Source organism: Anguilla rostrata, chromosome 11, assembly GCF_018555375.3.
Source record: "Anguilla rostrata isolate EN2019 chromosome 11, ASM1855537v3, whole genome shotgun sequence".
Classification (NCBI taxonomy): Eukaryota; Metazoa; Chordata; class Actinopteri; order Anguilliformes; family Anguillidae; genus Anguilla; species Anguilla rostrata.
Window position 1 is genome coordinate 26,002,871 of NC_057943.1, and position 12,713 is coordinate 26,015,583.

Here is a 12,713-nt window from a genome sequence, read left to right on the forward strand (position 1 = left end):
GAATGTATGCTTCATCAGTGCACTAGTGCGTCAGTTCCAGCATTGGGGACAGAGCCTCAGATGCATTGGAAGAGCAGGTAACAGGTACCAGATACATTGTCTTAAGTCCTCACAAGAAATTTTTTAGTGTGTGCACACAATATTACATTCAGCATTTAGCAGATGGTCTTATCTTACACAGATTTACATACAGTCCAATTAATACAGCTGGCTATTTTACTGAAGCAATTCAAGTTAAATATCTTGCTCACAGGTGCAATGGCAGTGCCTTAGACGGGAATCAAACCCCCAACCTTTGAGTTATAAGGTCATTTCTCTAACCATTGTGGTGCAGTGCTACCCCTGCTGTACATTAGGATTTGATCCCAGATGCTGCACTGTATTGCAGGTGAAATAAGCAGATCTAGGCAGACTTTATTGTCCTTGGAGGCAAACAAGTTTTATTTCAGGCAATTAAAAGTGCAATTTTAGGAGGTAGTTCAGGGTGTCAATGTTTTCTTTGTGTAATTTTCTAATGCCGTGCTTACATACAGGTGGATGAGTGCATGTTGATCATTTACTTCAGTGGTAACCTATACTTTTTCTCTAGATCTGCTATCCTGTAGGTTTTCATTTCAACCCTAATTTGGCACTCCTGAGTCTACTAATTTGCAGCTCAATTAAATCTCTAGCTTTTGAATGAGGTGTGCTTTGCTAGGGCTGGAGTAAAAACCTTCAGGTTTTTAGATCTCCTGGAATAGGGTTGGTTACCACTGATTTACCTCTACTTTAGGCTGTGTGGGTTGTGGTTGTTTGGTACTGAAAGTAGGAATCTGTAAGCCAGCTGTATGGAGCAGCTTTCAGGACTGTACGATTAAGGAATAAAATGGGGTTTTAAATTCAAAGTCAGTCTGCACTGTGCATAATGAGAGGGAAAAGTAGCAATGCTGAGGGGCAAAGAATCAGGGTGGGATGAGTCCCCCTCTTGGAAGGTAATTAAGATATTAGTCTTTCACTGGTAGAATATACATTAAGCAAATGAACCCTTGAGTTAAAAAAAAAAACTGTCTCTGTTTTCTCAGTTCAGAAGCATGGCGTTGCCAAAGGAAATATAATAGAGTCAGGGCCAGAGGGGTTTCCCGTGCATGGGTGACCTTTAATATGCTCTTTGGTGAGCAAATTTAATACAACTATTTGCAGAATGTGGAAAGTGCAAGTGCTTAGGTACACACACACACACACACACACACACACACACACACACACACACACACACACACACACACACACACGCGTGTAAGCACTTACAGTATGTGCGTTTGGAAGAAAGTACACATGCACACACACTCATGCAGTGAGCTCCATAATGTTTGGGACAAGGACATATTTTTTCTTGATGTGGCTTTGTACTCCACAACTAAAAATTTATAATCGCACAATTCAATTCAATGTTGTTAAAGTGCAGATTCTCAGCTTTAAGCTAAAGGGTATTTTTAAAATACATTTTGGTTTCAAATTGCAGCACGTTTTATACATAGCCCCCCATTTCAGGGCACCATAATGTTTGGGACAGATGGCTTCACGTGTGTTTTTAATTAAATAAATATAAATACGTATGTTTGTCCCAAACATTATGGAGCTCACTGTATATATGCATGTACATGTAAGTATAAAAATCCCTTACATTAACTATTTTATATAATCTGGTGCTGAGTTACTGGGTCGTGACTGTATGACCCCCCCCCCCCCCTCTCTGTATGATGGCAGTATTTGACCCTCCCCCAACTACCATTTCTTTTTTTTGTCAGCAGGCTGGAGGCACACTGATCCCCACATCCTCTTAGCGCCTAGCCTAAATAGCCACCATGAAAGCGCGCCACAGTCCACAGCTTCTAAATACTGACCTATGAAAATCACCCAGGCCCAGTCCTCCCTCAGGTGGAGTAGTCACACAGGTCACACAGGTTATGCGTTTGAAATGGGGGAAGGGAGGAGTTGAGCCATGCAAAAGCTTATTCTCACATTAGGCTCCCTGTCTATTTGCAGGACAGTGTGAACCGTGGAGGTAAGTCATGATCAAACAGTCACATATTTCAATAATTGCACTGCAGTATCTCATCACATTAAGTAAAAAAAATGATAAAAAATACAGAGTAGTAGCACAGTACTGATAGTATTTATTTTAACAGTATTCATCAAGAAACACAAACCGGTTAACAGGAAAATATTAGTTTGTAATTCACTGTGAAGGCCGTTAAAAAACAGGAAGTTAGAGCAGTTTTGTCACTATCCATTCAGTAGCCTAAAATGCACTTAGAATTAAGCAGAAGGATGTCAGTGAACTAAAATTAAGAATTGGGACTTGATGTAATTGCAATATGGTAATTGGACTGCATTTATATAGCGCTTTTATCCAAAGCGCTTTACAATTGATGCCTCTCATTCGCCAGAGCAGTTAGAGGTTAGGGGTTAGGTGTCTTGCTCAAGGACACTTCGACATGCCCAGGGCGGGGTTTGAACCGGCAACCCTCCGACTGCCAGACAATCGGTCTTACCTCCTGAGCTATGTCGCCCCAATATTCAATTTGGACCAAAAATGTTATTTAAAACTACATGGTTGAAGAAACTGAACAAACAAAAATTAAGCAGCATTGCACCAATGCTAGCTCTTTTGGAGTTTGGAGGGGTGAGAATGCATGAAAATTACACAAAGGAGCCATAATTCAGGAGAGAACCAGCAAAGTGGTTATCCTGAGAGTGAAGACTTATGAAGCATTGTGGGCTGCTTGTTATGAGACCTGTATCACACCAGTAGGGGGCGGCAGTGTAAAGCCGTAGTTTATGCAATCACAAATTTTGAAGCGGTTTTGATTTACTACATTGAGGACTTCTTTGGTACAACTAACAGCAGCAAATCGTTTTGACACACAGGAACATGCGCACACGTACAAATGGGAAAAATGTCAAACATAGGATGGATTCACCCATTAAGCAAAGGGGAGCTATTGATCGAGAGGCAGAGATTCACACATTGAGCAAATCTTCATATTGCCTGTTGAACAAATGTGAAAAATATTTATTGGCTTCTATTTCTAATAAAACATAAAGTCCTGAGTCTTTCATTAAGGGAGAATAGCCGCAGATATTAGTAGACAAAAATGATGGTGATAATGATTAGTTACCTGGTGGTGAAAGTAATAACAGATAGTGATACAAATAATTTCAAGAAAAGACAATAAACAGACAGTACACATTACAGCAGAATAAAAAACACAGAGAGTGTGTGTGTGTGTCAGGGTGTATGAGTTAGAATGTTTGAGAAGTTTAAGAAAGTAGGGAATCTGTTGGATGCCATGTTTGCTCAAATTGTTGCATTTGGGTGTTGGTAGAGGTAGATATATACACAGTGAGGAAGCCAGTCCTTTGCATAATACTTGTTTTTTCCTTGTTTTAGAGTGTAGGAGGATAGTTTTCCTGAGGATAGCTATAGCAATGAGAATGATTCTGGTGAAAAGGTTAGGTATGGTGGTTGTAGATAAGTCACCTGGTAAGCATAGGGAAGGGGTATGTGGAATTCAGCAGTCCAAAATTTCCCATCTTTTTGTTTGGAGGGATATGATGGGGTCAACATAACTGAGTCCTTTGTATAGTTTAGAAATTATTTTTTTAGTTGCAGTTTTAAGAATTTCTTCTGCTAATGTAGGGCGTTGTAGATTGTTATGTGTTATGTTGATTTTTGATATGATAACAGATTTCAGTTCCAGATATTGCAGAAAGGATCCATAACTCTGCTTTACTTTTGGACCAGATCATTAAATAACATGTAAGTGGAATTTTGGATGGTGTGCTGAAGTTGTGTAATGCATTTGTGTTTCCAAGAGGTGAAGTTTAGTGTTTTTTTGTTGTTGTGCAGAAAGTCAGGGTTGTTCCATTGTGGGGTATAATTTACAAGTTGAGTTTATAAGTATGTGGGCTTTCCACCAAGCTGTCAGTGTGGATGCAGTGGTGATGGTTTTGAAGCACCTGTGGTGTTTGATGGTAGAGTCTATGAATGGCAGGTCTGAGATCTTAATTACGTTTTCATTGTGATTGAGAATATCCAGGAGTTGCACTGTTCAGTGCAGTGGATAAAACTGATTATAAACTGCAACTGATTGGCAAGAATGTAGTTATTAAATTTGTTGCTTCAGGGCCTTTGCCATTCTTATGTTTCTGTGGAGTTTCTGTAGATAGTTAAACCAGGCAGGGGGTTGGTTGGTTTGGGTCCATTGCGAAGAGATAGTTTATCCATGGTAAACCATAATTTATGATTTTTAAAATGTATATTTCCACACCGTGCAGCAGCTATTTGTGCCGTGTCCTGTGATGTTTTCTTAGGACGCAGTGATGTCCTTCTGGGTCAGTGGTCTGACTGCCTGGCTGCCTGTCCCACGCTTTTCCAGAGGATCTCATGAACTGGCCTTCCCCATCAACCGCATTTCTGTTTCTCCCTTCCAAAAACCCCGTCCTGGTCTCCCATTACGAACAAAAACAACTTTATGGTTCATAAATGTGTCAGTTCGTCATGAATTGGTGATTTATATTTCTTCATTAAACCCCCCCCCTCGCCCCCCACAGAACTGAAAACAAGAGTTCCAGAACTCGGGGAAAACAACAATCCGAATCCTTATTGTCGCCAGCGACTTGACGGCTCCGGAGCGCCGTTTCGCTCCTGATGATCGATTGCGTAAGAGGCGGCGAACGTCTGAAAGGAGGGCCGATAATCTGGCAGCTCGCTCCGGCCGAGCGATCAGGCTCAGGCTCTGCTTTGACAGCCCCCCACAGGTGGGGGTGAGGTCATATTCTCTCTACACTTTGATTGTTAAGTTTTAAGATTAAGATTGTTAAGCTTTTCTGAGATCATTGGTGTCGAGCTGCATGGAACCTTTGATGTTTTACTCATTTTTTAAAAACGTCTGTTCTCTGTACACCGGTGTAATGGACATGGCAACACAAAACACTGATACGGCTCTTTGTATACTATTAGTCTCCCAGTGGGCGGAGTTTTACCGAGTTTTGTTTTAACTGTAAATTAAGCAGCCAGTTGTAAAGTTGGTAATCAACAGCTTAAATCACTCAATTAAGTGCGAAGTAGTAAAAGAAACCAGAAGGCCCCGTAACGAAAAGTTTGTAAAAAATGTGTTTCGCATGCCAGTGGTGATGTTCTTTTGCGGAGACTGGTAGACTGGTTTTCACGGGCAGATTTATTGCGTCCTGATTGAAAAGCACGCCGGCATGTATCCACCGCTCTATTTGGGAAACTTGCCTGATGATTCAAACTGAAGGTCAAATGGAGGAGCGGATAAACGCTGTAATGCCGTAAATAATTGTTAGTGCTCAAACAACTTGGCTCTGTGCGGAGCCCTGGATTTAAGAATAAAATGTCTTCTCTAATAAAAACAATCGGCTCCTGGTGTCAGACTGCATCTGCAGCTTTGAGAATCAGCTGAGGCTGGAGAAGGTGAGGAGAGGGGGAGGGGAGGTGGGCGGGGGTCAGCACAGCTAAGATTATCCGCAAAACCAGCTCTAATGAAAGCCATGTGCTTGGCTAATATTAGGTACTTGGCAGAATTTCCAGCACCAATCTTAGGGCTGTCTTAGTTCAGCTCAGAGGAGCTACAGCTAAATATATACAACTTTATTTTTACTTTAACCTACTCACACATACACAGGCACACGCATGCACGCACGCACGCACACACACACAAATTCACCAAAATAAACACACTCACAGAAACGGACAAATACACAGACGCACATACTTACACACATGTACACAAACACACACCTACAGTCTTAACCTGCAGTCATTCAAAAAAAATGCACCCACAAACACACATACTTCTACACACACACACACACACACGCACATACTCACAAGTGAACATACTTGCACGCACACATACGTACATTACACTTACAAACAACGCATGTAGCACGCAGCTCTGTGTTCTGAAAGGGGCGGGCCAAAATAGGCACCAGCGGTGAAAACAACATCTCCAGCAGCCAGCCCTCCTGTGAGGGACTCGGCCCTGATCTGAGAGCCTGGAGCTCAGGAGCGGCCGATTCTAGGCCAGGTAAAGCCCCAATTAGCAGAGCTCTTAACACCTCCCTCCTCTGGCCCACTGCGCCCAGCCATGACATCACGCATGCAGGACCACATACATGGCACACCTGCATCCTGTCACTCGCATGGAGCCCCCATGCATGCAGTGTGCTGTCACTCAATACAGTATGGCACAGAGAGCCCCCATGCATGCAGTCTGCTGTCACTCAATACAGTATGGCACAGAGAGCCCCCATGCATGCAGTCTGCTGTCACTCATACAGTATGGCACAGAGAGCCCCGCATGCAGTCTGCTGTCACTCAATACAGTATGGCCAGAGAGGCCCCATGCATGCAGTCTGCTGTCACTCAATACAGTATGGCACAGAGAGCCCCATGCATGAGTGTGCTGTCACGCAATACAGTATGGCACAGAGAGCCCTCATGCATGCAGTCTGCTGTCACTCAATACAGTATGGCACAGAGAGCCCCATGCATGCAGTCTGCTGTCACTCTAATACAGTATGGCACAGAGAGCCCATGCATGCATGCATGCAGTCTGCTGTCACTCAATACAGTATGGCACAGAGCAGCCACCATCAGCATGCAGGACTGCTGTCACTCAATACAGTATGGCACAGAGAGCCCCCATGCATGCAGTCTGCTGTCACTCAATACAGTATGGCACAGAGAGCCCCCATGCATGCAGTCTGCTGTCACTCAATACAGTATGGCACAGAGAGCCCCCATGCATGCAGTCTGCTGTCACTCAATACAGTATGGCACAGAGAGCACCCATGCATGCAGTCTGCTGTCACTCAATACAGTATGGCACAGAGAGCACCCATGCATGCAGTCTGCTGTCACTCAATACAGTATGGCACAGAGAGCCCCCATGCATGCAGTCTGCTGTCACTCTACAGTATGGCACAGACGCATATATTCCCTCCCTCATCTCTGCTACAGACAGGCTGTGCTGGTGTCTCCGGTCCCTCCTCAGGATGACCCCAGACGAACGCAGCTAGCGTGCGTGAGGGAGCGGAAGGCTGCGTCCCTGGGGGGGGGGGGACAGGCGGGCCCTGGGGGGGGCAGGCGGGCTCTGGAATCCCGCTGGCCTCTCAGACTGAACTTTCGACCTTTCAGTCGGGCCGGCTCACAGCTGCCACACCAGGTGAGGCGGCTCTGCGCTCAGGCAATCAACCCAATTAAGTAATTAAGCAATTAAAAGGTGAGGTCAACGAGGGGCGGACAACTGCTACATAAAAAAAAAAAACAACTGCCCCCCTCAGGCACCGCAATGACCCACCCCTGATTCAGGTGGAACTTGGCCACGTGCACACCTGATTCAGTCCGAGCTATGGAACAAATTCAGACCCGCCCACCCCCCCATTCGCTCGTTCACTTAATGGTTTGAGAGAACAGCAGACCTCCCAAGACTGATTTAAGGCCCTGCTCAGCCTTTCTCTCTCTATCTCTGTCAATTTCTCTTTAAAATTCTTTATTGGTATAATATATTTTAAAACACATGTTGTGAAAGCAATTCACACTTAAACAAGATGTTATCCAAATGGAATGTATACAGTAGCAACACAAGGAACATGCTGGTGACTCCCTCTCCCTCCTCTCTCTCTCGCTCTCTCTCTCTCTCTCTCATCCTCCCTCTCCCTCTTTTTCTCTCTGGCCTCTTTGCATCTCTTTACACTTTGCAGCTGTTTTGCTGAAGGCTGCTCTGGTCATCTGACTGAACACAGACCATGCGGGACAGGCTGGGACAGGGGCAGGGCAGAGAGGGGGGAGGAAGGAGGGATGGCAGAGGCATGTGGGAGGTGGATGGGGGCGGGATGGGAGGAGGAGGAGGGGGAGTGGGAGAGAGAAGTATGGGGGGGGGTGGGGGGGCACACCAGGCGGTCAGAGCTGGAAGGCAGGCTTGGGTTGTTTGTCTTAAAATAACAACTCATCCCATAAAATTAGGAGGAGCATGAGGAAAGTCTGCCAGAATGGTTCCAAAGAGGTTGGGAACACGGTGAACTGGAAGCAGGCAGGTCCTGTAGGAGTTACAAGGACAGGAGGGAAAGAGGCGGAGATGGAGTGATGGGGGAGAAGAGTGAAGACCTCTGGGGAATACCCGCTGTGACCGAACGAAAGGTGGGAAAAGCCCAGGCCCTCTGAGCAGAGTACGCCAGCCAGCCGAGAGAGCGAGAGAGAGAGAGAGAGAGAGAGAGAGAGAGAGAGAGGGAGAGAGAGAGGAATGGGGAGTGTTTGAGTGAGAGGAGGAGAAGTAGGAGAAGAGAGTGGAGAGGGAGTGTACAGAGGAATGACAAAGTTAGGGGCAGGAGAGAAAAGGAGGAGAAGAGAGAGAGAACATGTTTCCTCTGCACGGGTAAATTATTGATGTGGATGAGCGTTCCTGAGTGCCAGACACACAGGAGCCCCTGCTGGGGCTGAGGACTCCAGCGAGAACACTCCAGAGCAGCCCATGAAGAGAGAGTGAGAGAGAGAGAGAGAGAGAGGAGAAGAAGAAGAAGAAAGCAAAGAGAGACGAGGAGGAGAAGGGCAAGGAGACCGAAATCAGGATGAGAGCTCTGCAGAAGACCCAGGGGCGCACGGACCAGGCGCTGGGCGCGATGGCGGACATGCTGACCTCCGTGACCCTGCCCCGGCAGCAGCAGCAGCAGTGGGTGAGTGACACAGCCCCCCGGCCCCACCCCTCCCCCGGTGATCCCCGCCAGGCTCCGCGTGGGCTCGGGGGGGGGAGGGGGGAGGCCGCGAGGCGCGTCCCAGGCCAGCGCTATACCAGCGAGTGCACCCCGAGATCTGCTGGAGCAGGGAGGGCGTAGCGTAGCGTAGCATAGCATTGGGGTTCCCAAATGGCATCTTTGAAGGTGTCCTGACTGGCTCTGCAAAATGGAAACAAATATATTTCATCTAAAGTACTTTTTTTTTTGTTTCTGATATTTAATAAATTTCATATGCCAAACCTTCATATACAATATGTCTCGTTTGGTGCCACATCCATGGTAATACTATGATCATTGCTGTTATAGAATACTTGTATGAACCTGAAGAGCTACATGTATACATGTATAGTAGGTTGGCGGAGGACAAAGGGAGACATGCCACCCCCAATGTTGTCATATGAATTCATTGCTCGGCTAGTTAGTATAGTATAGTTGTGAGGCTGGACGTTTGACTACGCGGGTCTCGGTGGTCTAGCAGTGTGTCTCCCCCAAAGCAGAAATCAGTTATGGCTACATGCCTTATATGTGTCCACTATGCTATGGCATACCACGGCTTGTGTGTGCCTATGACTGAGAGTAGTGTGAAAGGTGTCAAACGAAAACCATTTCATTTTAGGGTGACGTTCAAGACTAATCTTACAGTAACTGCAGTCATGGCACAATGCTGTGCTCTGTTCTATCCCCCCCCCAAACCCCACAACACCCCCATAGGGCAGCGGTAGCCATTGGGCTCCTGTAATCCTTCCAGACTGCTCTCCTGTATCATTGATTCACGTACTGTAAAGTGCATTTGCTGTCTCTGACTGCAATGTCGGGTCATAATGGGATCCTTGGGTTATTGATTAGCTTTAAAAACTGGGTGAAGGGGCATTAAAGGCTTGTGTTTTCACGGTCGGTTTCATACTGGGGGTGCCAGGGCCGTACCACAGGAATCATACGTGCCATCGCTGCCAAAAGGTGTCCCCGGGTCTCGATACCTGCTTCCAGGGCTTTAAAGATCTAAAATAGAGAGAGAACATGCTTGAGCAAACGATTGCTTTCCAGTGATTTATGTGAGGATTTTCTTGTGTGAATGTGTCTGGAATCTAGGCTTTAAAAAACACAGCGAGCTGTACTTCTGAGGGGTGGGACCAAAATCTCAGTCCTGTGAGTAAGGGGATCAGCTCAGGGCACCGCTGACTGACTGCCTGCAGGGGGCGCTAATGTCACCAGAAAACACACACATTCCACACACATGGACCAGACGAGGTCAAGTCCTCCGCAAGGAACTGGGGAGTGAGGAGGGAGAAAAGGAAGTAGAGAGTGGGGGTGTAGGGGTACAAGAAGTAGAGGGGGATCTGGAATGAAATTGATTGACAACAAGAGAGAGAGGGATGAGTCTGAGAGCATTGCTTTGTTGTGTTGCCTTGACATTAGATTATTACATTGCTGGCATTTTGTAAAGAGAGAGTGGAAAAAAGGGGGTGCTTTTACTTCCTTTTTTCCATGATTAATTCTGGTGATTGATCTGCTTTGGAAACACAATGCATTTTGCTGGCTATGGCAATAAGGCTAACTGGATGAAAAATGTAGTTGACGCATAAATAAGGAGTGATAGAGGGAGACGGAGGAGGAGAGAAGCGTGGGGGCATGTGGGGGGCAGTGAGGGAATCCTGCCAATAAAGCACATTTGAATAAAAATGAAATCCAAAGAGAGAGAGAGAGAGACTGAATGAGTGAGAGCAAGGGAAAGCGAGTGAGAACAAGTGAGAGAGAAAAAATAAGAGGAGGGAATTTATGGGGGGCACGTTTAGGCGCTCTGCTCTGTCCTGAGAGGGTGCGAGGAATGCTGGAGGGAGGGCGGCAGGAAGAAGCGGAGATGGCGCATTGTGAACAAACACGTAGCCCCACCCGCCACAACAGACCCCACCCACATTTAGCTCCACCACTCACAGTATACGCTGTCTGAACCCCTTTACCTGGATAACTTCATAATGTCTCGGTGTTACTTGAAACATCGCTGGTTTCTAAGCAGTTTTGACAAACCTTTTTTCCAACAAGCCACAGCATTTTTATTGGAGATCAAAGGTAATAACACAGTGGACTCTTTAACTGACCCAGTACCACTGCAAACTCCCAAAGCTTAGCGTGAGTCCGAACCGTTAATCTCATCATAAGCTTGGCACAGGTTAATATGTGCCATTATAACATATTTCCGCTGAGGAAAATGACTCAGTTGACGATAAACCATCTTGTTTGATTTTATAATTTGTCATTCGTTATTTAAAGATGCATGCATTAAAACTCGTAAACAGGGAAACGTGTGTTTAGTCATTCACAGTCTTTGAAAATGTTCACATTCGTGCAGGCTGCACAATTATTCATTGACCCAGGATGACAAAAATAAAGTTACCGTTAGGAGCGCGCTCGGTGGCTGTTTGTGTTACCGTAAAGACCTCAGAGTGTTTGGGATTCGGACATTCCTGTCTGTCCGCCAAGTGCACAAACGCTGCTTCTCCTCTGAATCAGCTCTCGTCCTGCGTTCCTCACGACGAAGCCCACACTTTACAGCAGGAAAGTGAACGCGATGGCGTAATGGATCTCGCACTCACAGATGTGTATAGTACACATAGCGCGAGCATGCTGCTGTGGAAATGGCTTAATATGCACAGAAACAAGAGCCACATATTCTAAACTCTCAAGAAATCTCACTGACTGGGGGAGGTTTGGCTGTTACTGATCCCTGATACAGTACATTGTGGGACCCCATCCATGAGGCCCATCTCACTCCCATAAACTGCTCCAGCTTAGGTAAACTGCTGCTCTGCTGTTTTTGGCCTGCATGTGATTCCTCAGCGGTGAAAGACAGTACATGCATGCTCCTGGTATATGAGAGCGAGAGAGTCCCTGAATGACTATGTTATTGACATTCGTTTGCTTTTTACTGGTACTTACAAACCGTAGAACTTTATTGAACAGCCAGGATCCAATTAAACGACACAACAGTAACAAAAATCTCATGCAACACACAGAAAGAGAGAGATGGAGAAATTGAGCCACTCATTTCTCTCTGGTAGGTGAATAAGATTTATAAGATTGCTAAGTGTTACAATCGAGGAATAATAAACGGTAATGTGCAGGGCTGGGAGAACATACGTCTGTGCTGTCAACTGGGGATTTACCATCGACCCGTCTGCTTCCAGCCTGCATTACCCGCTGTAGACCAGACTAAATGAGTAACCTTACTGCCTTCAGGACTGCCAACAGTGACCTCTCCCCCTCCCCCTCTCTGTGGGGATGTGTAATCAGGTTTCAGAGGCCAGGAAAGAGCGCCTCCTGGTGGCCGAAGAGGCCCAGAATGCCGAGCAAGGGGACTGGGGTCCCGGGGCAGTGGGCTGGGAGCGGGGATCCTCAGACAGTCTGGAGAGCAGTGACAGACCCGGGGAAGGTAAGGAAGGGTTCATCTCACTTCTACGGTGGCCTGGAAGGCCAGTAAAGACGCTGAGTCATTGCATGTTTGAATCGGTAGGATGTTTAACAAATTTGCTGTGTCCAGGGTTGCCGTTTCTTGTTGAATCAGCAGAGATTTCCTCCAAACTCCTATCTAACTGCCATATGCTCAAAATTCACTGTGTTTGTTGTGCTGTTCATCTGACACGTCACAGGACCAATCAAATTCACTACCCAGACTTCAGTGTTAGTCACAGCATTAGAGTCTCATTGGCCAGGCAGTGTTGAAGTGCGTATTGATCCAAGATAGATGTGCTACTGCTAAATCAAGTAGGAACACTTTGAGATAATCAGCAGATGTCTTTATTAAACAGTTAGTGAAGATGTCCCCACTTCCTCTTCGCACTAATAAAGGGAGGCGGCTCTTTTAATCAGTGACAGATACTGAGGCTTCATGATCCCCAGATTAGGCTGGGCTACTA

The 12,713-nt window shown here is 46.1% G+C and overlaps 1 protein-coding gene across 1 annotated transcript in view; it reads left to right on the forward strand.

Moving 5' to 3' along the window:
- The first annotated feature begins 8,035 nt into the window (after positions 1-8,035).
- arhgef25a (Rho guanine nucleotide exchange factor (GEF) 25a) overlaps positions 8,036-12,713 on the forward strand; it is a 68,752-nt gene continuing 64,074 nt past the window's right edge. Inside the window, exons 1-2 of the mRNA XM_064299031.1 lie at positions 8,036-8,742; positions 12,091-12,229. Of these exons, the coding sequence (XP_064155101.1) occupies positions 8,638-8,742; positions 12,091-12,229 (244 nt within the window). The 5' untranslated portion in view covers positions 8,036-8,637. The remainder of the gene's footprint in view (positions 8,743-12,090; positions 12,230-12,713) is intronic.